Source organism: Barbus barbus (genome assembly GCF_936440315.1).
Source record: "Barbus barbus genome assembly, chromosome: 39".
Classification (NCBI taxonomy): Eukaryota; Metazoa; Chordata; class Actinopteri; order Cypriniformes; family Cyprinidae; genus Barbus; species Barbus barbus.
The window spans coordinates 27,733,475-27,757,414 of record NC_136717.1 but is presented as its reverse complement, the minus strand read 5'-3'; the positions used below and the strand labels follow the sequence as shown (position 1 = coordinate 27,757,414).

Sequence of the window (23,940 nt, the reverse complement as noted above, 5' to 3'; positions counted from 1 at the left end):
TGTGTTGAGTTAAGCCTCGGTTTGATCTCGCGCCTCCAGCGGCCAGGAGGAGAAACACCACTTCCGCTCAAAGTTCTGTGCCAAATTAAAATTATTTTCATTTTTTAATGTGAAATAAAAGACAAACAATTTATACGAAAGTAATATTAATAACTGTAAAAAAAATTAAAATAAGTAAACGTGAGCGATCGGTGAATTGTTCCGGAAGTGACGTGCTCAGAGACCCGTATGTAGGTGACGTGTCTCAATCCCGGAAGTCACCGCAGGATCTTCTCGAGCAGATCAGAAACAACACAATAATCGTGAGTTATTCAGTAAATTACTCTGTTATTAGAGTCTGTCATGATCAAACTCTCGATCTAAAATAACGATTATTTCATCATGTGCTTTTAATTGCCTTACAACACCATTGAAGCGAGTTTCAAATCGTTTACCTGAAACTGTGCTATTATTACATAAGATTACAATAATCCAGCGCTGTATAAACCCTGGACCACTAAACACCGCATTTATACATAATCTGAATAAATAATCTCTCCATTGATGTATGGTTTGTTATGAGAGGACAATATTTGTCTGAGATACAACTATTAGAAAATCTGGAATCTGAGGGAGCAAAAAAATCTAAATATTGAGAAAATCTCCTTTAAAGTTGTTCAAATGAAGTTCTTAGCAATGCATATTACTAATCAAAAATGAAGTTTTGATATATTTATGGTAGGAAATTTACTAAATATCTTCATGGAACATGATCTTAATATCCTAATGATTTTTGTCATAAAAGAGAAATGTATAATTGTGATCCATACAATGTATTGTTGGCTATTGCTACAGATATACCTGTGTTACTCATGACTGCTTCTGTGCTGCAGGGTCAGATGTTAATAAAGGTGCCAGACATGGAAACATGACCCATGACGGTGTATTTGTGTAGTTATAGAGTGAGATTCCCAGGCTCTTATAGGCTCTAGAATGTGATGTGTGTAGGGCTCGCTGCAGTACTATGGTATTACCGTGGTATGAGTTTGAGAGCTGAAGTGTGGTGTTTTGCAGTGAGATGGTGACCGATGTGCAGCTGGCTATATTCGCCAACATGCTGGGCGTCTCGCTCTTCCTGCTGGTGGTTCTCTATCATTATGTGGCCGTCAACAACCCCAAAAAACTGGAGTGAGGCTGTGAGAGAGACAGGTGAGCGGACACAGCGTATCCCATCAGCACCTGATCCCGTCTCGTTAGATGATAATCACTGGCTTTCTCTTTCAGGATGAGAAGCACCGGACCATCAGGCGGCCTGTACGTTTACATTTTGTATGAAAATGTGAATAAAATGTCACCACGTTGTGTGCATGCCTTCTTGTTAATAATCAGAAGACAGTGTTTCTGTCAGATGGATGTTTATTGCTCTCTAACTGCACAGGCTTCAGAGAAACGGCATTTAATTCAGCGTGAACAGACTCGGACTCGTCTGTGATAATGAGCACCACAATCCTGTTCAAAACAAACACATTTCACATGACAAAATAACTCTACTCCAGCCACGGTTAAAAGGGGTTCTTTAAAAACACAGTACTCGTTCGTGGAGGTGCTGTTTTAGTGTAGTTGTGAGTAATGATGTGGCTGTAGGCATTAAACTCCTGCTCTTGTGCTTAATGAACAATGAAAGCCGCCACAGCACATTCACTCCAATAGACCAGCTCAGCCAAACATGAACATTATCTGATCATCAGTTCATCTGAGATCAGGAGGAGTGTGTTTCTTCATCAGGTTTGTATAAATGTGTCTCTGCATCAGTGTCTCAGCAATGGATGCTCTGCAGTGAATGGGTGCCGTCAGAATGAGAGTCCAAACAGCTGATAAAAACATCACAATAATCCACACCACTCCAGTCCATCAGTTAACATCTGGAGAAGACTAAAGCTGAAACAAATCCAGCATTAAGATGTTTTTAACTAAAATACAAGTCCATAATCCATAATAACTCTTCCTCCAGTGAAAAGGTGCATCTGCTGTTGTCTTTCACATCAAAATCCAGCCACATATTAGTTTAGAGCTGTTGTAAACGCTGCTTGATCTGTGCAGATTTCTCTCCTGATTCAGACCAGAACACTTCTTCACTGGAGGAAGAGTTATTATGGACTCTTATTTTAGTTAAAAAATGCTGGATGTGTTTCAGCTTTTATCTTCTCCAGATGTTAACTGATGGACTGGAGTGGTGTGGATTATTGTGATGTTTTTATCAGCTGTTTGGACTCTCATTCTGACGGCACCCATTCACTGCAGAGCATCCATTGCTGAGACACTGATGCAGAGACACATTTATACAAACCTGATGAAGAAACACACTCATCCTGATCTCAGATGAGCAGATTTAAGCATGTTCAATGTTGGCTGATTTGCTGCTCTAACATGAGCGTGTGTAGATGAGCAGATCCGTTAGTGTTTCTCAGGTCTGCAGAGATCTGTTGAGATGAAAATCTTTAAGTATTAGAGCACTTGCACATGCAAACCTCTCATTAAATGTGGCAGGTGGTGTGTTACCCGTGTGTGTGTTCATCTGTCCGTCTGCCTGCGTCTCCAGAGCTCTGAGAGCTACAGGACGAGCTCTTCAGCAGACGCAGAGAAGAACCGTCTTTCCCAGAAACACCTAACAACAGCAGAAGAGAACCTGAACAATCAAAACCACAAGCTGCACAACATGTGACCACAACAGCAGATCTAACCCTGTAAAGCATGACATATTTGTGTTTTATATCATATTTGATCATCAGGCTTTTATGGCTCATATAGTCTGATAGAGTGAGAATATGAAGGAAAAAAGCTTGATTTTATGCAAAGCCCAAAAATATGAATCTGCTGCAGAAGCTGATATTTCTATGATGAGATTCTGCTGCTTGTGATTTAAATCAATGAGATCTTTATAACAGTTCAGCAGATACTGACATAAAATGATCTAAATATCAGTCGTCTTCGCTCTATATCTCCAATAATATCATAAATATTAATAAACGCTCCTCAGAAGATGTGAGATGAAGATCATTCCTCCGCTGAGGAACAGAGAAAGTCAAGCTTCTGGAAACAAACGCTCCTCAGAAGATCCTGATGATCAGATTTGAGACGCACTGATTTTACTAGAAAATGACTGATGGAGAATCAAGTAAAGCTGAGCTGCTTCAGTCCAGTAAGAGTTCATCTGGAGATATGACTGCAGTTATTCTGACCTTTACTTGATCAAAATCAGTCAAGATTTGACACTGAAGCAGCAGCTGAAGCTGGATGCTTGTACAATTACACTAAAAGCTTTTACTGGATAAAAAAAAAAGCATCAGTCGGATGACAAGTTTTGCAAAACATTGTGATCATTTAGAGCAGGGCTGTCCAAACTCGGTCCTGGAGGGCCGGTGTCCTGCAGAGTTTAGCTCCCACCCTAATTAAACACACCTGAAGCAGCTAATCAAGCTCTTATTAGGCACACTAGAAGCTAGAGGCAAGCTGGAGCTAAACTCTGCAGGACACGGCCCTCCAGGACCGAGTTTGGACAGCCCTGATTTAGAGGCTTGAAATGTGTCTTGAAACATGATCCAGGATCTATAGGGTTAAACGAGTGACTCTGACCCGTTAAGTGTTTCTTGATGCCGGGTTTGATGAGTTTCCAGGCTCTCAGAGTGTTTGTCTCCGCTCCGGCGGACTGAAGCTGAAGCTGAAGCTCTCTCCGCACCGGGATCCGGCTGGGCCGAGGCTGCAGCTCACATCTGAAAGAGACTCACAGACTCAGAACTACGTGACGGTCCTTCATCTCACCTGTGTGTGTGACTCAAACACTGCCTTCACCTGCTGTACACCACAGACGCCAACACATCCAGAGACTCCCGCAGCGGCTCCTGCAAACACAGGCCCAATGCTGTTCAAACATCTGACTCTGCAGCACAAAAGCAGTCATCAGTAACACAGGTATATCTGTAGCAATAGCCAACAATACATTGTATGGATCAAAATTATACATTTCTCTTTTATGCCAAAAATCATTAGAATATTAAGATCATGTTCCATGAAGATATTTTGTAAATTTCCTACCGTAAATATATCAAAACTTCATTTTTGATTAGTAATATGCATTGCTAAGAACTTCATTTGAACAACTTTAAAGGAGATTTTCTCAATATTTAGATTTTTTTGCACCGATTTTCAAATAGTTGTACAGTTGAGGTCAAAATCTCCCTTTCAGAATCTGCAAAATGTTCATTATTTTACCAAAATAAGAGGGATCATACAAAACGCATGTTATTGTTTAATACTGATCTGAATAAGATATTTCGCATGAAAGATGTTTACATATAGTCCATGAGAGAGAATAATAGTTGAATTTATAAAAAATGACCCCGTTCAAAAGTTTACATCCCCTTAATTCTTAAAGGAACACTCCACTTTTTTTGGAAACAGGCTCATTTTACACCTCCCCTAGAGATAAACAGTTGAGCTTCATCTTTTATGGTCAGTACTAAATAAACAATAACATGCATTTTGTATGATCCCTCTTATTTTGGTAAAATAATTACACCTTGCAGAATCTGCAAAATGTTATGTAAACTTTTGACCTCAACTGTATCTCAGCCAAATACTGTCCTATCCTAACAAACCATACATCAATGGAAAGATTATTATTCAGCTTCAGATGATGCATAAATCTCAAATTCAAAAAACTGACCCTTATGACTGGTTTTGTGCTCCAGGGTCATATACAGGTGCTGGTCATAAAATTAGAATATCATGAAAAAGTTGATTTATTTCAGTAATACCATTCAAAAAGTGAAACTTGTATATTAGATTCATTCATTACACACAGACTGATATATTTCAAATGTTTATTTCCTTTAATTTTGATGATTATAACTGACAACTAATGAAAGTCCCAAATTCAGTATCTCAGAAAATTAGAATATTGTGAAAATGTTCAATATTGAAGACCCCTGGTGCCACACTCTAATCAGCTAATTAACTCAAAACACCTGCAAAAGCCTTTAAATGGTCTCTCAGTCTAGTTCTGTAGGCTACACAATCATGGGGAAGACTGCTGACTTGACAGTTGTCCAAAAGACGACCATTGACACCTTGCACAAGGAGGGCAAGACACAAAAGGTCATTGCTAAAGAGGCTGGCTGTTCACAGAGCTCTGTGTCCAAGCACATTAATAGAGAGGCGAAGGGAAGGACTAGATGTGGTAGAAAAAAGTGTACAAGCAATAGGGATAACCGCACCCTGGAGAGGATTGTGAAACAAAACCCATTCAAAAATGTGTGGGAGATTCACAAAGAGTGGACTGCAGCTGGAGTCAGTGCTTCAAGAACCACCAGCACAGACGTATGCAAGACATGGGTTTCAGCTGTCGCATTCCTTGTGTCAAGCCACTCTTGAACAAGAGACAGCGTCAGAAGCGTCTGGACTGGACTGCTGCTGAGTGGTCCAAAGTTATGTTCTTCTTCCTTTGGAAATCAAGGTCCCAGAGTCTGGAGGAAGAGAGGAGAGGCACATAATCCACGTTGCTTGAGGTCCAGTGTAAAGTTTCCACAGTCATTGATGGTTTGGGGTGCCATGTCATCTGCTGGTGTTGGTCCATTGTGTTTTCTGAGGTCCAAGGTCAACGCAGCCGTCTACCAGGAAGTTTTACAGCACTTCATGCTTCCTGCTGCTGACCAACTTTATGGAGATGCAGATTTCATTTTCCAACAGGACTTGGCACCTGCACACACTGCCAAAGCTACCAGTACCTGGTTTAAGGACCATGGTATCCCTGTTCTTGATTGGCCAGCAAACTCGCCTGACCTTAACCCCATAGAAAACCTATGGGGTATTGTGAAGAGGAAGATGCAATACGCCAGACCCAACAATTCAGAAGAGCTGAAGGCCACTATCAGAGCAACATGGGCTCTCATAACACCTGAGCAGTGCCACAGACTGATCGACTCCATGCCACGCCGCATTGCTGCAGTAATCCAGGCCAAAGGAGCCCCAACTAAATATTGAGTGCTGTACATGCTCATACTTTTCATGCTCATACTTTTCAGTTGGCCAACATTTCTAAAAATCTTTTTTTTGCATTGGTCTTAATTGATATTCTAATTTTCTGAGATACTGAATTTGGGACTTTCATTAGTTGTCAGTTATAATCATCAAAATTAAAGGAAATAAACATTTGAAATATATCAGTCTGTGTGTAATGAATGAATCTAATATACAAGTTTCACTTTTTGAATGGTATTACTGAAATAAATCAACTTTTTCATGATATTCTAATTTTATGACCAGCACCTGTATGTGTCTCTGTGCTGATTCTCTACCTGTGACAACAGCGCCATCCTCTGCTGGGGGGGGTGAGAGGGGGCGGGGCCTCTAATGGACTTGTCCCGCCCACCAAACATTTGAATCTCTTTGATCTGTCCGTCTGGGCGGAGCTCAGGGCAGCTGCTGCCTAGGCAACAAGACAGACAGACACAGTCTATTATAAACATTCCGTGGTAACCATGGCAACAGTGGAAGGAGCCGGTTTGTTTGTGTGATGTCACAGAGTGGAATTGTAAAGAAAGGTCACAGAAGCAGTTCAAACAGGATATTTATTAGAGAGAAGTCAGTTGGGATGATTCTAGTGTCACACAAGATACATTTAATAACGAGCACATGTGGTTTACAGGAGACGCGCGTGATTGGCTGCTGATATACATTCAGAGACAGACGGGACGAGAAAACCACCAGATTAATGAGATGTGGAGAGAACAGGAAGTGACATACACAAACACACGATCACGCTATATTTACACTCGTTATACTCGTTACCCACGGCTCTGCTGAGCTCGTTTTAAGCCGTCTGTAAGATGAGTGAACAGTTGTGAGTTTGTACCGATGTGCTTTACGTCTGTAGGTTTGGCATGTGCTGAAGGAATTCTGGGATTTCAAGCAGCTTTGTGTGCAAAAAAATCAGCTGCGCTTCACTCATCACTGATGTTACACATTACCAGCAATATCTGCAACGCCCCATACACGCGCACACACACACACACACTCATATATATACACACACACACACTCATATATACACACACACACACTCATATACACACACACACACTCATACACACACACACACTCATATACACACACACACCAAACTACAACACACACACATAGATCATGAGAAGTACTGTGTCGTTCTCATGATCTATATTCAGTCTTAAGTTTAGTCTTAATCTAAACGTGACGTCACATCCTGATTAGATGCATTAGTGTATTCAGATTCTTATTCAGTGTTTGATTTCTTCAGCTTTCTCAAGAATCATATTTCAACCCAAAAGCAGAATGTTTTGTGCCATTTCCATGACAATCATCTTATTACTGTAATGACACCTGATTCTCATTATTCAGAAGTAAACAAACAATCCATCTTATCAGGTTTGATTCTCTTTATACAACTAAAAACTAGTGATTATGATCACTAGTTTTTAGTTGTATAAAGACTAGTGATTATGATCAATTAAAAATTATTTGTAGTAATGAAAATTTGAGATTTAAAAGTTTAATTGCCATGGAAAAAATGCTAAATAAATCTCAGAAAAAAAGATTTCATTCATTTTCTTTTTGCAAAATAACAAAACTAGTGAATTATGGAAAGAAAACAAAAGAAAACCTACAATTTTAGGGTGAAATATCAGAGGTGTAAACTCCAGCATAAAAAATAAGAAAATATCAGGACCTGATATTTAATCTGGTTTAATTTTCTTTATGCAAAATAACTAGTGAACAAAACTAGTACATAATAAAAAATTTAAACTTTTTTTAAATAATGAAATATTGGGGGTTAAATGTATTTGTCTAGAAAATAATGAATACAAATTTTCATTTTCTTTGTCCAAAACAAAGAAACAAAACTAGTTAATTATGAAAAACTATTTAACAGTCATTGTTTTAATTATTTAAAAAAAAAATGCATGCAAAATAATTTAATTCTCATTTTGGGTTGAAATATGCTGTGTTTTCATGAGATTCAGTCATAATCGTGTGCAATCTGAGCTCATATTCAATGAATGCAGAATCTAAGGCCTCAATATCACTAGATGTAGTCAAAATAAATAAAATCTCTTATGTTTTTAAATAACGTCTCTAATAATCTTTACAGGTGCTTCATGGGAGAAAAACGCAGAGGATGTAAAATACAACTTAAAAAAATCAGAATAAAAAGAAAACTTCACACACACACACACACACACACACACACAGAGAGGGGCTGTCACTGTGGCGCGGGCCCCGGGGCCGGACTGCTGTCGCTGAGGTAGGCCTGCAGGGAGGGCAGGATCTGAGCCTGGATCGGCAGCTGCAGCGAGTACAGACCTGCCATACTGATGGAGCAGGGGCCCGGGGCCGAAGAGGAAGTGGAGGTCGGCGAGAGAGGGGGCCGGGCCGGGGCCGGGGCCGGGGCCAGAGAGAGCTGCTGCTGATGATGATGAGGACGCCGCTTCTCCTGCGCTTTACTCTCTACGAGAAACAGACACGCTCAGCATCAGAACACAGTAGCACTGATGCACGGAAGCTTGTTCAAGCTAAAGACTGAAACAATAAAATCATTTATATCACTATTCTGAGTTTATATCTCACAATCCATTAGGAATAGTGTTGTTATTATTAAAGGTCCCCTGAAGTGCTTTGAAACAGTGTTATTCTATGTGGTGACGTAATTTCAACTGAAACAGGGAGACAGGGCGGGGCATATCCAGCAGCCCCGCCCCCTTTTTAAAATAGCCAACAGCGTTTAGTTTATATCTAATAGATTACCCCCTAGATTCAATATGAAATCTTACTAAAACAAAATAGTGCTCATAATCATGCTGAGGCTGTGTAGTTTTAAAAGTGTTTAATATAGACGGACTCGTGCATATGATCCGCTCCGTGCGATCGCGTCTCTGGACCGGAGCCAAAGTAAGGATCCGACTCATTTGCCCCAATCGAAAGCATATTTACACTGTCTGAATCGCTCCCTGTCCCCTATATAGTGCACTACTTGCCATTCACTGAACAGAAAATACTACACTGTGAACAAGTGAGCGATCTCAGCCGCGGCTTCAGCATCGGTTTATAGTGCAGGGGGCGGGCGCTTCGGATTCTAGAGAGCATTTGATTGGTCCGAAGATGTGATGAGAAGCTGAAGTACGATGTGACGTCAAAAAAATCGTTGATCCGTTTTGGAAGTGACGAACTGCAAGCTTTGAATGCTTATATCTTCTAAACGCAAATGTTGTCACTGTTTTGGAGCACACTGCCTTATAGATAATCTTAAGACTAACATATTAATACTAACACCCAAAAAACTTCAATTTTGATTTCAGGGGACCTTTACCTAAAACTATTCAAACTTTTTAATTAAAAATAAAGCTCAAATAAAGTATAAATATTAGACAACTAATTGAAATAAAATAAAAATATTATAAACTAGGGATGCACGATATTATGGGATTGATATCGGAATCGGCCGATAATGGCTTTAAATGCAAACATCAGCATCGGCCCGATATGAAACATGATGTCGATATGTCTTGCCGATAAGAGGAATACGTTAGCTCATGTGCTCGGGGTGTGCTAGCGATTAGATCAGGTCAGCAGTGAGGCTCGTTCTTGAAGCAAAGTTCTGTCTGAATGAGATTATCTTGAGACTGTTTTGGATCGCTGTGTTTAATCTGTGAAAGCACTACAGAAAGAGCAGTAATAGCCTCCCCCGGGTCCTAACGCCCGCTCAGAGACGAGGTTTAATCTGGCATACTTCTAATTAAATTAACAGTAAAATAGCCCACACACATAACATTTATACTGTGTTTCTGATTAAATAAAGCAGCTGCTGTTATAAAACGATGAGTATGTTTTGATTTAAAGGTTAGAAGCTATATCTTACATGAAAAAAAAAATCACAAACATGACACTTGTAAATTAAATAATTTTATATATACTGATTTATTCATTAATGTGTAATGTGTTTTATTTTTTAAACAAATCATAAGCTAAAAGATTTTCAGAATTTTTACAACTCTTGTTTTAGACCATCTACAAATGTTAAATCTTATAAATAAAATGTTAGGGTTAACACCATCTTTCTGGGGGAAAAATGCAGCGATTGAAATATAGTTTAATTATAGTTATTTTCAAAGATTCAATGTACTGTCAAAAAACATTCATTACTTATAAATTAATGCTAACAAGTAAGTTCTTGTTAAAAACTAATTTTGTTGATAATTTCTGCACAGGAGAGACTTGGTGTTGTTTCCAAACAAAAGGAAATATATCGGTATCGGTATCGGCCACAATGAGTTAAAAATATCAGCGTATCGGATATCGGCAAAAATCCAATATCAAGCATCCCTAATAATAAACTAATAATAATTAAAACATTTCAAATAACTGTTTAAATAACCTAAAAACTTTTTAAAAAATAGTTAAAATAAAAAATAAATTTATAATAAAAATGATGACAACTCTTTGTGGAATTTATATATATATATATATATATATATATATATATATATATATATATATATATATATATATATATATATATATATATATATAATATACATATATGTAAGCAATAAGGTACGAGAGGGCGTGCTGTTTCGTGAATAAGAAAACAAGGCCTCTCTCTCGTACCTTATTGCTTTTATAAAACGGTTACCACACAATTAAAACATCTTAAAATCAAAAATGTATGTATTGAAATGTTACTTTTTTGAAGCAAGTTCGGTAAATGCTGTCCTTCCGCTAAAAATAGTTCCTGACAGCAAGCGTAAACAGCAAGAGAATGTTCAGAACATGCCTCATCTAATGGAGCTTTAATACAAACAGAGAATAGGAGCTCTTATCATCCGCTGCTGGCTCATTTCTTGTTTTTAACACCATATTGATATTTTGTCACACACATACATCTGCTTATCTCTTAGCATGAGAAAGATCTGTTAGTTTTAAAACAGAATGATTGGTGGCACAGCGCGAGTTTGCAAGCGTCATTACATGCACATACAGAACCATACCTGAAACAGAAAACTAATAAATACAGTAATATTCCCTTCTTCCTTCGGACACTGTGGGCTTTCATACACATATCTCCGCATGAGAAGCGTTTATTAGACGGGTCTCAAAATTAAAGATGAAAGATGCAACATAACGCCAGCAGGGGTCACTCATACTTCATTTATTTGTTATTTCATACCTAATAAAAATAAACCAACTGCAGTTTGATTGAGATTAATTGGAATGCACAATGAACTCAAATAACAGCAGGTTTGTAAAACACTGCACTGAACACAGATTGAGTTACTCTAGCACCTTATAGCTGTTCTGCATAATAAACAGAAACTCAAGAGCGTTCCCCAGGTGTGCATTCATCATAAACAGCATCTATCTGACATGACCTGAATCCCATCCACTCTCACCTCTGACGGGCCCCAGGCTCCGGTGTGAGGGCCGCTGTGCGGCGGGGCCCGATGTGCTGCAGCCGAAGGTGAAGCTGGGAGAAGTCTTGAGCTGAGGAGACGTCTGCCGGCCCCCGAGAGCATTAGCGTTACTGCGGGGCCGGTTCAGAGCGTTCTCTGAGGCAGACGTGCTCAGACTTCTGAGAAAACACACAACAGCGGCAAAAAGCATTAATACATGCGGCTTATACGGCTGGAGAAACAAGGGGATGTGAAAGATACACAATTGCAAAGGGATCATTTAAAAAAAATTTAATACTTTACAAAATTTAACACCCCCCCCCCCCCCCCCAAAAAAATATTATTAATGTTCAATAAACACATGAGAACAACTAATTTAAATAAATAAAATAAATAATCACACTTCAATTCCAGAAAAAAAATAATTTAAATGTATAACATTTAAATGAAATGATAAAACTGAAAATATCTGAAATAAATGATTTTATGTAAAAAGAAAAAAAAGGAAAATAATTGATTACATTTGAAACATTAAAAATAACTGATCAAATCAGTTAAAACGTTTAAAATAGCCGATTAAATCCTAAAATTTAAAAGGATTAAATTTAAATGAATACCAATGAAATAGATTAGATGAGAAACATGTCGCGCAGCTGATTACAGGTACAACACTGACGTATCTGCTGGCTGTGATGTCTTACGTGGGTTTGGCCGGGCTCCTGCGGCTGTTGGAGGTGAGGCTCTTGCTGTTCCTCACGTGTTTGAGGATGGAGGCGCGCAGGTTCACCAGGCTGCTGTGTTCAGACAGAACCAGCCTCGGCCAGGGGTTACTCTCCTCCATGTCCAGCGCTGCCACGGCCACCGCTCGCCCCACCTGCTCGTACACCTGCGGCGTGTATTTGGGCGGGAAAGCGGGCGGCGGCGGGGGCGTGGCTCGCCCGTTATCGTGACAGGCGGGCGGGATGCTGTTCACCAAGCGGCCCGTGTTGTAGTTGCACTCCAGTGTGTAGCTGAAGACACAAAACACACACTCGTTCACACACACACGTCACAGTGGTTTAATACGGGCCAGTTCTGGTTCTGGATCAGTACCTGTGGACCAGGCCGATGGCTTTGTGAATGGCCACACGCCCGCTGCCCTCTTTCGACTGGCCGTCGCGTTTGTCGCGAGCGTACATGTTCTTCTCGGAGAAATTACAGCCCAGGAAATCAAAATGAGCAGAGTTTAACGAGATCAGCTTCGGGTACAACATATTCTCCACCTGCAAAACAGAGAAATGATTAACTGTGTAACCCTTAAATAACCCATTCATGGCATAACATTTAAAATAACAAAATAAATTTGAAACATTTAAAATAACTGATCAAATTTGAAATGTTTAAAATAACGATTAAATTTGAAATATTAAAAACAAACAAAAAATTTGAAACATTTAAAATAACCGATAAATTTGAAAAAATTTAAACATTTAAAATAACAATTATATTTGAAACATTTAAAATAACCAATTAAAGGTGTAACTGATTTACATTTAAAACATGTCAAATAACTGATTACATGTGAAACATTTAAAACAATTAAATTACAATTAATAAATGTGTTTTTTTAAATGCTAGAAAAATAAAGTTAGAATATCAAAGCATGAAATGACAACCGATCAAAAATCACAGTTACTGTGTGTCATTGTGGCGTCAAACACACACTCTCTCACACACACACACACACACTCTCACACTCTCACACTCTCACACACACACACACACACACACACACACTCTCACACTCTCACACACACACACACACACACACACACACACACACTCTCACACTCTCACACTCTCACACACACACACACACACACACACACACACACACACACACACACACACTCTCTCACACACACACACACACACACACACACTCTCACACTCTCACACACACACACACACACACACACACACTCTCACACACACCTGCTGACTCTCGTCCGGCAGGTTGTTGCCGTACATGAAGCATCCTCTTTTGGAGGCGTGTCCATGCAGGTCTATATAATAGGCCACGCCGCTCTCCTGGGGCGGGATCTGCTCGGAGGGGGCGGGGTTTGTCACACCCGGCGCGTCGCCTCTGCTGGGCGTGGATTCATTCTCATCGCAGGGCCCCGCCTCCCTCTCGACTCCGCCCTTCTCCCAGCTCTCCTCCAGCTGCATGGGGATCTCAGAGAGGTCAAGGGTCAGCCCCTCCCCTCGCTCCGCCTCGTTGCGCAGGTTGAGACAGCGCTCCAGTTCGGTGGCCGTGGCAACGGGAGGGGTGGTGTTTGATTGGTTGGAGGTTTTGAGGGCGGAGGGCGTGCTGTTGCCAAGGCGATTGTGTATGTGGTGATAGAGCAACAGAGATTTGGCGCCGTAGATGGACGGGTGCAGATCTGGACTGGGGTTCACATACTGTCTGTTCAGATTCACGCCGCGCGAGTCCGTCCTACACACACACACACACACACACACACACACACACACACACACACACACACACACACATCCTTGAATTTAACTCTTTCCCCACCAAAGACGTTATTTCCCAGGTTTCTGTGTTCTCGCTGTTATACGCTCGGGGGGGCTATCACGCATCTCCTGAATGAGTCTAGAATCACTCGATCAAAAACACAGAAACCACTGATCTCATATATGAGCATATGCATATGAAAAATAATGCGATCATCAACACTAACCGCATATAAATGAAAGCGGACTAATGTTTCAGAGTCAAATGTGGATCCAGAAAGTGTTGAAGGCCTGTGAAGCTTTAGGAGACTGATGAAGACATCTACTGCAGCTTTGCTCTGATAATATTACTGAATATGATCCAGATGGAGTATTGGATTAAAATCAGATTTTCTCAGCTTTTTGCTTTTAATCAAACCTACCTACATTCAAGTGTTGATTAAAAACAAAGCTTTAGCTGGAATAGAACTGACTTTTGTTTTGTTTGAGAAATATTCTGGGGGTCATGAAATATTAGTGAAAATCAGCAAAAACGCTGGCGGGGAAAGAGTTATAACATTTCAAATAACTCATGAAATAAAAAAAGGAAAATAAATTATTCAATTTAAAATATTTAATTTTAAACACTTAAAATAACTGATTAATATTAAAACTTAAAATAGGTGATTACATTTAAAACTCTTAAAATAAATTAACTGATTTAACATAAAACAATTAACTTATAAAAAGTATAACATTTAAAATAACTGATTCAATTTAAAACACGTAAAATAACTGAATAAATGTAAAATATTTAAAATAACTGATTGCATTTAAAACAGTTAAAATGACCTTATTACATAAAATCACAGTGGATAAGACACATGCCTTTGGTGTGAGAGACCTGGGTTCGAATCCACTGTGAGACACCAATGTGTCCCTGAGCAAGACACTTAACCCCTAGTTGCTCCAGAGGCGTGTGACCTCTGACATATATAGCAATTGTAAGTCACTTTGGATAAAAGCGTCAGCTAAATGAATAAATATAAATGTAAATTTAATATGATTAACTAAATGTAAAAAATAAATAAATTACTTAACTGCAAAGGGCTGAAATGACAACTGAACAAAATAAAAAAAACAAGTAAATGAACACAGGACTGAAAGAGCTCCCAGTGACCTCTGACCTGTAGTGACCCCTGACGACCCCGTCGGGGTTCAGCATGGGGATGAGCTTGAAGACGAACATCCTGCGGAGCGTCTGAGCGCGAGGGTCGTCTGGACTCAAGATGAAGTTCAGGAAACCGTTAAAAACAAAACTGGACGGCGTCTCACCGGGATGAACGCGACTGCTCAGAAAAAACACCTGAACGCACGAGAGAACACACACACACACACACACACACACGATGATATGTTTCCATACACCTATTTTTATGTGCATTTTGGGATATCGCATTAAAAAAACTCTGGATGGAAACTCCAAGATGGGCATAAATTATAAAAATGCAAATAAAAAAACTTATGCGCTCAACTAAGTACGATATTCCTTAATAAGCATCAAAAAAGACTTTGCGATGCGCATAAAACTGGACTAATCAACAGACCGATCTCATTACACAGCATCTGAAATACTAGTTTTGTCATTCTTAAACGCTTGAGCAAAGTCTTCGTTATAATTAACTCCCAGAACTGTGTTCCCAAACAGCAGACTCCAAACATAAGATAACATGACCGCATTTCGTCTGCATGCTCTGAAGCTCGTAATTTATTGTATATAAGAATTATTATATACAGTGCCTTCTGCTGCAGAAAATTACATTTTTCTTCATGATATTTAGTGCAAGTTTTTTGATATTTAGTGCAAGGATTTTGTTCTCTTCAACGCACTGGATGGAAACGGTGCTTTAGTTCAAAATGCTTTATGTGACATTTCAATTTTGCGCACAAGTTTAATTGGTAACACTGAGCTAATGCGGTCTGATACCCGTTTGCCGCTGAAGCAGTGCGGTCGAGGCGTGCCGAGGTCCGGGAAGAGTCGCTCCAGCCGTGGTTCTCTCTCCTCCAGCAGACCGTGACACGACGAAACTGTGATCAGATCCACCCTGTGGCCGTCCAGAGAGTAACACAGCACCTCACGGTGATAGTAGATGCTCTCCAGCGGACTGCAGACCAGAAAAACCCCGTCACAAAAGCAAACTACAGACCGCACTGTTTCAGTGCAGGAAGACGTTACAGGGAGAAATGGAGGCTTTTAAGAAATATGAGCAATATGAGAAATGTATTCAAAATACATTAAAGTGGAGGAAAAACTAAATATGCAATAAAGTGCTTAACATTTTAAAAATTTAAATAATGCAAAATGTGCAATAAAATATAATAGGGTTCATTTAACATTTAAAAATTGCAATGATGCCAAACGTACATTAAAATATATAGTAAAAAAAAAAAAAAAACCCGAAAAAACAAAACATGCGATATATAATAATTATTTAAAATTTAAACATGAACATGTGCATTAATAGTGTATATTTAATGCTTCAACAAAAGAAAAAGCAAAATGTACAATAAAACAATGTATATTCTTTTCTACCAAAAAATAAAGTGATGCAAAATGTGCAATAAAACAGTGTATATTTAACCTTTATTTTATTTTATTTTTTTAAAAAGCAAAACGTGCAATAAAATAGTGTTTATTTAATATTAAAAAAATTATAATGCAAAATGTATAATACAATATGTAATGCACATTAAACATTTAAAAATTTAATTTAATGCAAATGTGAAAAATATTTATTTTATATTTATAAAGTATTTTAGTTTTTAGTATTTACTTTTTTTTAAATGCATTATGTATATAGTGTATAATTATAAAGTATAATATATAGTATTGTATATAGTATAGTAAAGTAGAAGTATATATATTTAACATTTCAAAAAATAATAATGCAAAACATGCCATTAAATATATAGTGCATATTCACATTTTAAATGAAAATAATGCAAAACATACAATAAAATATGTGCTGTATATTAAACATAAAAATAAAATGTAATGCAAATGTAAAAAATATTTATAGTACTTGGCATTTAAAAAAAATAAATGCAACATGTGAATATAGTATAGTATAAAGTAAAAGTATGTAGTGTATATTTAACATTTCAAAAAACGACCAATGCAAAAAATGCAATAAAATATATAATGCATAGTCAACATTAAAAAAATGCAAAATGTGCAATAAAACAGGAATTTCTATGGAGGGCCAAATTACTCAAAATTAAATAAATGTTGAAATATATAATTAAATCATTAAATACATAATGAAATAATTAAATGCAGAAATAAATGCAGAAATGTATTTATTTATTCATTTCTTTCTTTCTTTATTCGTTTATTTCTTTATTTCCTCGCTGCACATTTCATTTTCAGGGTTATGGTTGTGGGCAGGTCACTCAGTGTGCGGCGTCTCCTTTCAAACTCCATTCTTTGGTCTTTCTCATTTAGGCGCCTTTTTCTTGTGCTTTAATACTGGCAGTGTTGTCGTGTGCAGCTGTGGCTTGTGTACTGTAAATACAGACCAGTATCATCAATTCTGTCGTATTTTCCAGCGTTCTCCTACAATGTGTGCCATGTGCTTAGATGTATGATATGGCCAGCATACTCTGATGCGATGCATCGTGTTCCCCTCTTTAGGGTGACCATACCTGCCATTTGCCCCGGACGTGTCCTGGCCAGGATTTCTATATTGCCTAAAATATCTAGGTTTTGGCTTTGTTTGCGTGTGCAGACCGATCGGTGTATGACATCAAAGTACCACATGGTTCCTTCTGCTTTCGAAACGCTCTCGAGGTCTTCTGATGTCAAACACCGATCGGTCTGAGCCGCGCCGCTTTAAGTCAAACACACTTTAATATGAACGCGTCTTTGCATCGCTTTGACCGCAGATGTACCTTCTCACACACACCGTGATTGGTCCATTATGTACAATGCTTGCATGCTATTGGTCAAACTACTTTTCGATCGTTACCTTCAGCAAGCACGAAAACAGGAAAACAGAGCCAAAACGAATCCTTGCAAGGACGTGGCTGGGAAAAATACTATATAGTAATTTACATGATAAAAAGTACAAGTAACAAATGCCTCTAGTTTTATTAATTTAAACCTCGTGGAAGTGATGTGTTTTCGTGAATATTATTTTGCATCACGAATGTATTTATTACACAAAAATGTGTTATTTTTCAAGTTAATCAGGTCAATTTTGATCAAGAACAATACACTGTGGCTTTAATTGAGCGCAAGCGGTGCAGCAAAACTCGACCCAGCGCCGCAGCGACCTGCTCTGCTCCTGCGCCGCCTCCGCGCGCGGTGTGAATGCTCTGTGGGCGCCCAAACACATACGCGCTGCTCACGCTCGGTTTACACGTGCAGCCAACATCTCCCGGATATTTTCTACTTGAATTAAAATGATGTCGTAGTCAACGTTTTGATTGACAACTTCATCTGCAAGAGTCAATAACAGTTCACGTTTCCTGAAACGCATGCGCTGATTTGTGACTGCGTGTTTTGAGTTTGAGCTCCATCAAGTTGATCTTAAAAACAAGTTTATATCATTTTCGTTTCTATAACGTGTGAATATATCCACTATAGCATTCTAAAACAAAACCAATCACTTGTTATCACTAGTTTTATTTTGATTTCTCGAGTCTGCTATTAGCTTATAGCCCGTTAGCATCTGCAAGGCTCTTATTTAGCACAGTGGCTAGATTAACAAATAAACAGACGCCACCCGATCTAAATATTCCCTCACAGTTTAATAGTAATGACTTTATGAATTTCTTGATAACAAATCATTTGTGCTTAGATGGAACAGCAGCTACGCTAATTATGTCTCTATTTGTTTCTCTGTTGATTAACATCCCGTGGTAACTAGGAATGACAGAAGCTTCAGTCTGGATCCAACCCTTAAATGATCTGAGATGACCGAACACCTGAGAAAAGATGATGCCAACCCCTCAGAGGACCTCAGAGGATGCCAACGCTCAGACAACATACACAATTACCACATTTTGTCATAAGTTAAATATATTAAGGTTCTGCAATATATAAATATAATGTAGAAAATTAATTTCCTGTAGAGCTGCTTTGCAACGATTTGTATCATAAAAAGCGCTATACAAATAAACTTGAACTTGAACTAGATCTTTTACTGTACCATACTCAGCCATAGCTCCTGATGCAAAAAACTAGAAAAAGGCGCCTAAATGAGAAAGACCAAAGAATGGAGTTTGAAAGGAGACGCCGCACACTGAGTGACCTGCCCACAACCATAACCCTGAAAATGAAATGTGCAGCGAGGAAATAAAGAAAGAAATTAATTCATTTCTGCATTTATTTCTGTATTTAATTATTTATTTATGCATTTAATTATTTCATTATGTAGTTAACGATTGAATTATATATTTCAACATTTATTTAATTATTTCATTTTGAGTAATTTGGCCCTCCATAAATTAATTTTTTAACATAAAATAATGCAAACTGTGCAATGAAATGTGTAGTTTATAGTCCCTTTTCACATGATGTCACACAACTTCCGTTCTGACGCGAAGCAGGGTAATCTTACTTCCGCCAGCATAGGAAAGCGCTATCCCTACCAGCATAGAGTTCACCCAGACGCTTGTACATCTGCCAAAAGTATGGTTAGAGGACGACTGCCGCTGTCTACCGAGAAGTCTTCGGTATAAAGGAAGTACTGATACACTGCTTTGCGATAAAGCGGAAGTTAGCTGACGTCATTGTGAAAAGGGCCTATTAGTGCACCTGTGTGCGGCGCTCAGGAGCCTGTGGTCCAGCTGCAGCATCATGTCCTGACACTCCGTGTACGAGAACGGATAACAGAAGGAGAAGTACGTGATGATGCCACGCACCTCCAGCAGACGATGAACAAACGACAGGAAGAACTGACTGTCCGACATCTGCAGACACACACACACACACACACACACACACACACATACGCACAGACACACACACACAGACACACACACACACACACACACACGCACACATGCACACACACACACACGCACACACACACACACACACACACACACACAGAGACACACACAGACACACAGAGACACACACACACAGAGACACACACACAGAGACACACACACACACACACACACACAGAGACACACACAGTTATTTATAGTTTGATCAAAGCAGCAGGTTATTTTAAAGGAGAAGTGCACTTCCAGAATAAACATCTCCTGATCAGTTACTCACCCCCGTGTCATCCAAGATGTTCATGTCTGTCTCTCTTCAGTCGCAAAGAAATTAAGTTTTTTTGAGGAAAACATTCCAGGATTTTTCTCCATATAGTGGACTTCAATGGTGGCCAGTGATTTGAAGGCTTCAATGCAGCTTCAAAGAGCACCACACGACCCCAGCCGAGGAATAAGAGTCTTATCTAACCAAACCATCGCTCATTTTCTGAAAAAAATGAATATTTATCCACTTTTTAAGCCCAAATGCTGTGCTAGCTGATGTTGGAATGGTCCCAGTGTTTATAAAGCCAACATGCAAAGAAAGTCAAATGCCCTTCACAAAAAAGGTAAAACAATGATGTTGGATGATTTTAAAGTTGGAGGAGAAAATGAGATGGAGGTTTTAACTGAACTACACAGAGGAAGAACGAATCACGCGTGACCTTTCCAACAGGATTACGTAACGTGTGACGACATGCATCACAGAGCTAACTCTAGCCCAGCATTTGGGCTTAAAAAGTGGAGAAATATTAATTTTTTTCAGAAAATGAGCGATGGTTTGGTTAGATAAGACTCTTATTCCTCGGCTGGGGTCGTGTGGTGCTCTTTGAAGCTGCATTGAAGCCTTCAAATCACTGGCCACCATTGAAGTCCACTATATGGAGAAAAATCCTGGAATGTTTTCTTTGCGACTGAAGAGACAGACATGAACATCTTGGATGACACGGGGTGAGTAACTGATCAGGAGATGTTTATTCTGGAAGTGGACAGGAGGTGTTTTTGTCAGCACCTGGAAGGTGGGTCTGTCGCGGACTCTCTCCCAGCGAGCTCGGACCGGCAGCGAGCGGACGAACGGAGCCATGCCCTGCGAGTAAAGCTTGCTCTGTTTGTTCATGTTCATCATGTTGATCTTCAGCAGTTTGCCCGGCAACATCCCACGAACACTGAAGTAAAACCACGACCTGCCAAACACACAGATCACGTCTTTAATTCCACACAAAACCTGCTTATTCTCTCACATGCACTGATTAATCACTCCAAGAACCTGTGAAAGAACTCAATTAATTAGTGATTTAATTAGAAATTCATTTCTTACCAAAACTCGGAACGTTTCATCCAGCCAAAAATAAAATCTAATTTACTAATCAATTAATTTATTAATTAACATGAATAAAACCTACTAAAAAATACTAAATTTAAGACTTTTTAAGACCCCGTGGAAACCCTGCTTTAATAAAAACTTGTTTTCATAGAAAATTAATCTGGAACTTGTGATTATTGCAAGGTTATTCGATGACTGAATAAAAACTTTTTTTTATAAAAACTTCCTATATTCTTGCACACTTTGCATTATTTTATTTTTGAAATGTTCAAAAAATACTGTATATTTTATTGCATATTTTGCATTATTTTCATTTTCTGAATATTTAAATGAACACTAAATAATGTATTGCTTTTTTCACTTTTAATACATCATTTACAGATGAATATATCTGGAACACATGAATATGTTAATTTTCAACCAGGTATTTTCAGTGATGTTATGCTGAAGACATGTATGATGGTCATGTGATGTAATACCGGTTGCCGTTCTCGAACTCGGTGCTGGCGCAGTCGGGTCTGGTCCAGACGTTGAACTCGTAGTCGGGCTGCGGTGGCGCCGAGGCGCTGGGTTCGGATCGCTCCACTCGATCCACGCGGCCCAGATTCCCCGAGTCGAAGCGCGAGCTGAACACGATGCTCCCGAAGCGGAACTCCATGATGTTCATGCAGCGCTGAGACTCTTCATCTCCACACCTGAACAACAAACCAGACACACACCATCAGTGACCTCTGACCCCAACATCAGCCCATAACACACACACACACACACACACACACACACATGTCATGTTTTATGTTCTTGGCGAGTTTATCAGATTTCACACACAAACACACTCCACCGGTCTAACATTTCTGCAACATTACAGAATGCACACTTTATTTGTATTTATTGTTTTGCATTATTTTCATGTTTTAAATGTTAAAAAACATATTTTATTGCATATGTGGCACTATTGTCATTTTTAAATGTTAAATGCACACTACATATTTTATTACACATTTAGCATTATTTACATACTAAATAAACACTGCATAATGTTATCGAAACATTTAGCATTATTCTCCTTTTTTAAAGTTAAAGTGTTTCACTTTTTATCTAATATTTATGCATTTATATAATAGAAACATATTTAAATACTTTTCCTTTTTAATTTGTCCTGTTTCCTAAAAAGAACTTTAATTTTCTTTGAAGCTTGCTGAAATATACAGGTCCGAAAACACGGTAAGACCCTGGTACTGCGGTACATTTTTAATTACTTCATTTAATATGTTTAATTAATATTCAACATAACTGTCGTTGTTTATTATTTTAGGACAGTAAGTGATGTATGACGTTATAATAATCAAACAATAGCACGGTATTTTGATCAGAAATCATCCCTGTACCACGGCAGGGTTTAGTAGATGACAGGACCTGATTGAAACATGTTATATGAAGCTGTATGATTCTTTATCAGCCAAATCATAAACAGATGATCGCTTCTGAATTCCGCCGAGTGCTGGTTAGCATTCGCTAAGTGTTAGCTTTACTGCTGCCGTTTCATGACAAAACACCTCTGACGCGAGCAGCAAAGACATCTAAACACAATTCGAAGCAAGCATGCGTTTGTCATCGCTCTGTTGAGAATAAATACCTGCGTTTATTCCTTCTGCTCAGCGATCACTAGGCGACTCTTTAAACCCAAACAAACCGGACTCACAGGAACAGCGATCTGGCCGCTGATTGGCTCGCTCAACAGCTCCGTGCGTAGCGATTGGTTGGTTTGATTCCAAGGACGTAGTAACAGGAAAAGACGTGTAAACCATAATAAAACAAAATTGACTTATTTTAATGCTCGTCGAGTTTCTACGATTTTATAATATTTTAAATATATAATTCTATAAAATATATAATATATAAAACTTGTTTACTTTTCATATTTCCATGTAATTCCTTCATAATTCGCTGTTTGAAAAGATGTGGAGGATGCGGGCATCGATCCCGCTACCTCTCGCATGCTAAGCGAGCGCTCTACCATCTGAGCTAATCCCCCTGCGCGTACAGCATACTGCATACTACACTACATACTACACACTAACTCTATCAGCGCTCGACCAATCAGGTATTTATGCATACTTAAATTAGCTTCTAAGATTTCCTTACATCAATATTAAAACCACATAGCCCAGTTTGGACCAGAATATGAATATTTTCCAAAGGCAAAGTTGGTCAGAAAGTGTTAGATACTGGTTAGTCTGGTTAATGTTGAAAACATTCGTTACTTGAGTCAGAAGAACACAGACTACAAGAAAGAAAGTTTGACGAATCAGTGGTTTGGTGGATCTATATCACACAAAGAGTGCCGTTTTTCCAGATATCAGCATGATAACAAATGTAATAATCATTTTATACACGTTTAATAAGGTTAGCATTAAGTGACTTACATTTTAGACACACTATCGCCTGTTTTTGCTCAATTTTGCCAACGAAAATAGTTCCGAAATAGTGTTTTGCATCTCTGATCAATGGACGGTGTTCACTTATTGAATGAATCAGCTTTTAGAACGAATCGGTTGAATAAATGATTCAGTGATTCACTCATTAAAGGTGCTGTATGTAAGTTTTTGACTCTACTAAAGCATACAAATA

General features: G+C 38.7%; 2 protein-coding genes across 5 annotated transcripts; one reads left to right on the top strand and one right to left on the bottom strand.

The window, feature by feature from the left end:
- Positions 1-226: 226 nt before the first annotated feature.
- Positions 227-2,690, top strand: LOC306858577 (dolichyl-diphosphooligosaccharide--protein glycosyltransferase subunit 4; the record flags this gene model as incomplete). Of its 3 annotated transcripts, none has more annotated exons than XR_013783214.1 (3): positions 227-302; positions 1,054-1,188; positions 1,264-1,341. XR_013783214.1 is itself a non-coding variant. In XM_079399166.1 (3 exons), the coding sequence occupies one exon, from the start codon at positions 1,058-1,060 to the stop codon at positions 1,169-1,171; it is 114 nt and encodes a 37-aa protein (XP_079255292.1). In that variant the 3' UTR covers positions 1,172-1,188; positions 1,264-1,293; positions 2,579-2,690. The 3 variants fall into 3 exon arrangements, 2 of the variants coding, with proteins under 2 accessions (XP_079255292.1, XP_079255291.1); XM_079399166.1 differs by lacking the exon at positions 227-302 and adding an exon at positions 2,579-2,690 and having other exon boundaries at positions 1,058-1,188; positions 1,264-1,293; XM_079399165.1 differs by lacking the exon at positions 227-302 and having other exon boundaries at positions 1,058-1,188.
- LOC306858233 (cytosolic carboxypeptidase-like protein 5) lies at positions 1,378-23,032 on the bottom strand. Of its 2 annotated transcripts, XM_079398662.1 has the most exons (17): positions 22,946-23,032; positions 21,789-22,004; positions 20,998-21,169; positions 19,756-19,910; positions 15,922-16,099; positions 15,122-15,300; positions 13,431-13,932; positions 12,549-12,718; positions 12,158-12,466; positions 11,457-11,635; positions 10,750-10,854; positions 8,374-8,517; positions 6,333-6,463; positions 3,829-3,878; positions 3,613-3,749; positions 2,539-2,644; positions 1,378-2,459 (listed from the first exon to the last, which is right to left on the bottom strand). In XM_079398662.1, the coding sequence occupies exons 2-17, from the start codon at positions 21,974-21,976 to the stop codon at positions 2,444-2,446; spliced, it is 2,721 nt and encodes a 906-aa protein (XP_079254788.1). In that variant the 5' UTR covers positions 21,977-22,004; positions 22,946-23,032; the 3' UTR covers positions 1,378-2,443. The 2 variants fall into 2 exon arrangements, with proteins under 2 accessions (XP_079254788.1, XP_079254789.1); XM_079398663.1 differs by lacking the exon at positions 10,750-10,854.
- Between the last annotated feature and the right edge of the window lie 908 nt (positions 23,033-23,940).

Coding starts and splice junctions, on each gene's coding strand:
- LOC306858233 (XM_079398662.1), bottom strand. CDS start 21,976: ATGAACATCATGGAGTTCCGCTTCGGGAGCATCGTGTTCAGCTCGCGC. Junction 12,719..13,430: donor TGCCGGACGAGAGTCAGCAG/GTGTGTGTGAGA, acceptor TCTGTTTTGCAG/GTGGAGAATATGTTGTACCC. Junction 2,645..3,612: donor CATCAAGAAACACTTAACGG/GTCAGAGTCACT, acceptor TGCTGTTGTTAG/GTGTTTCTGGGAAAGACGGT.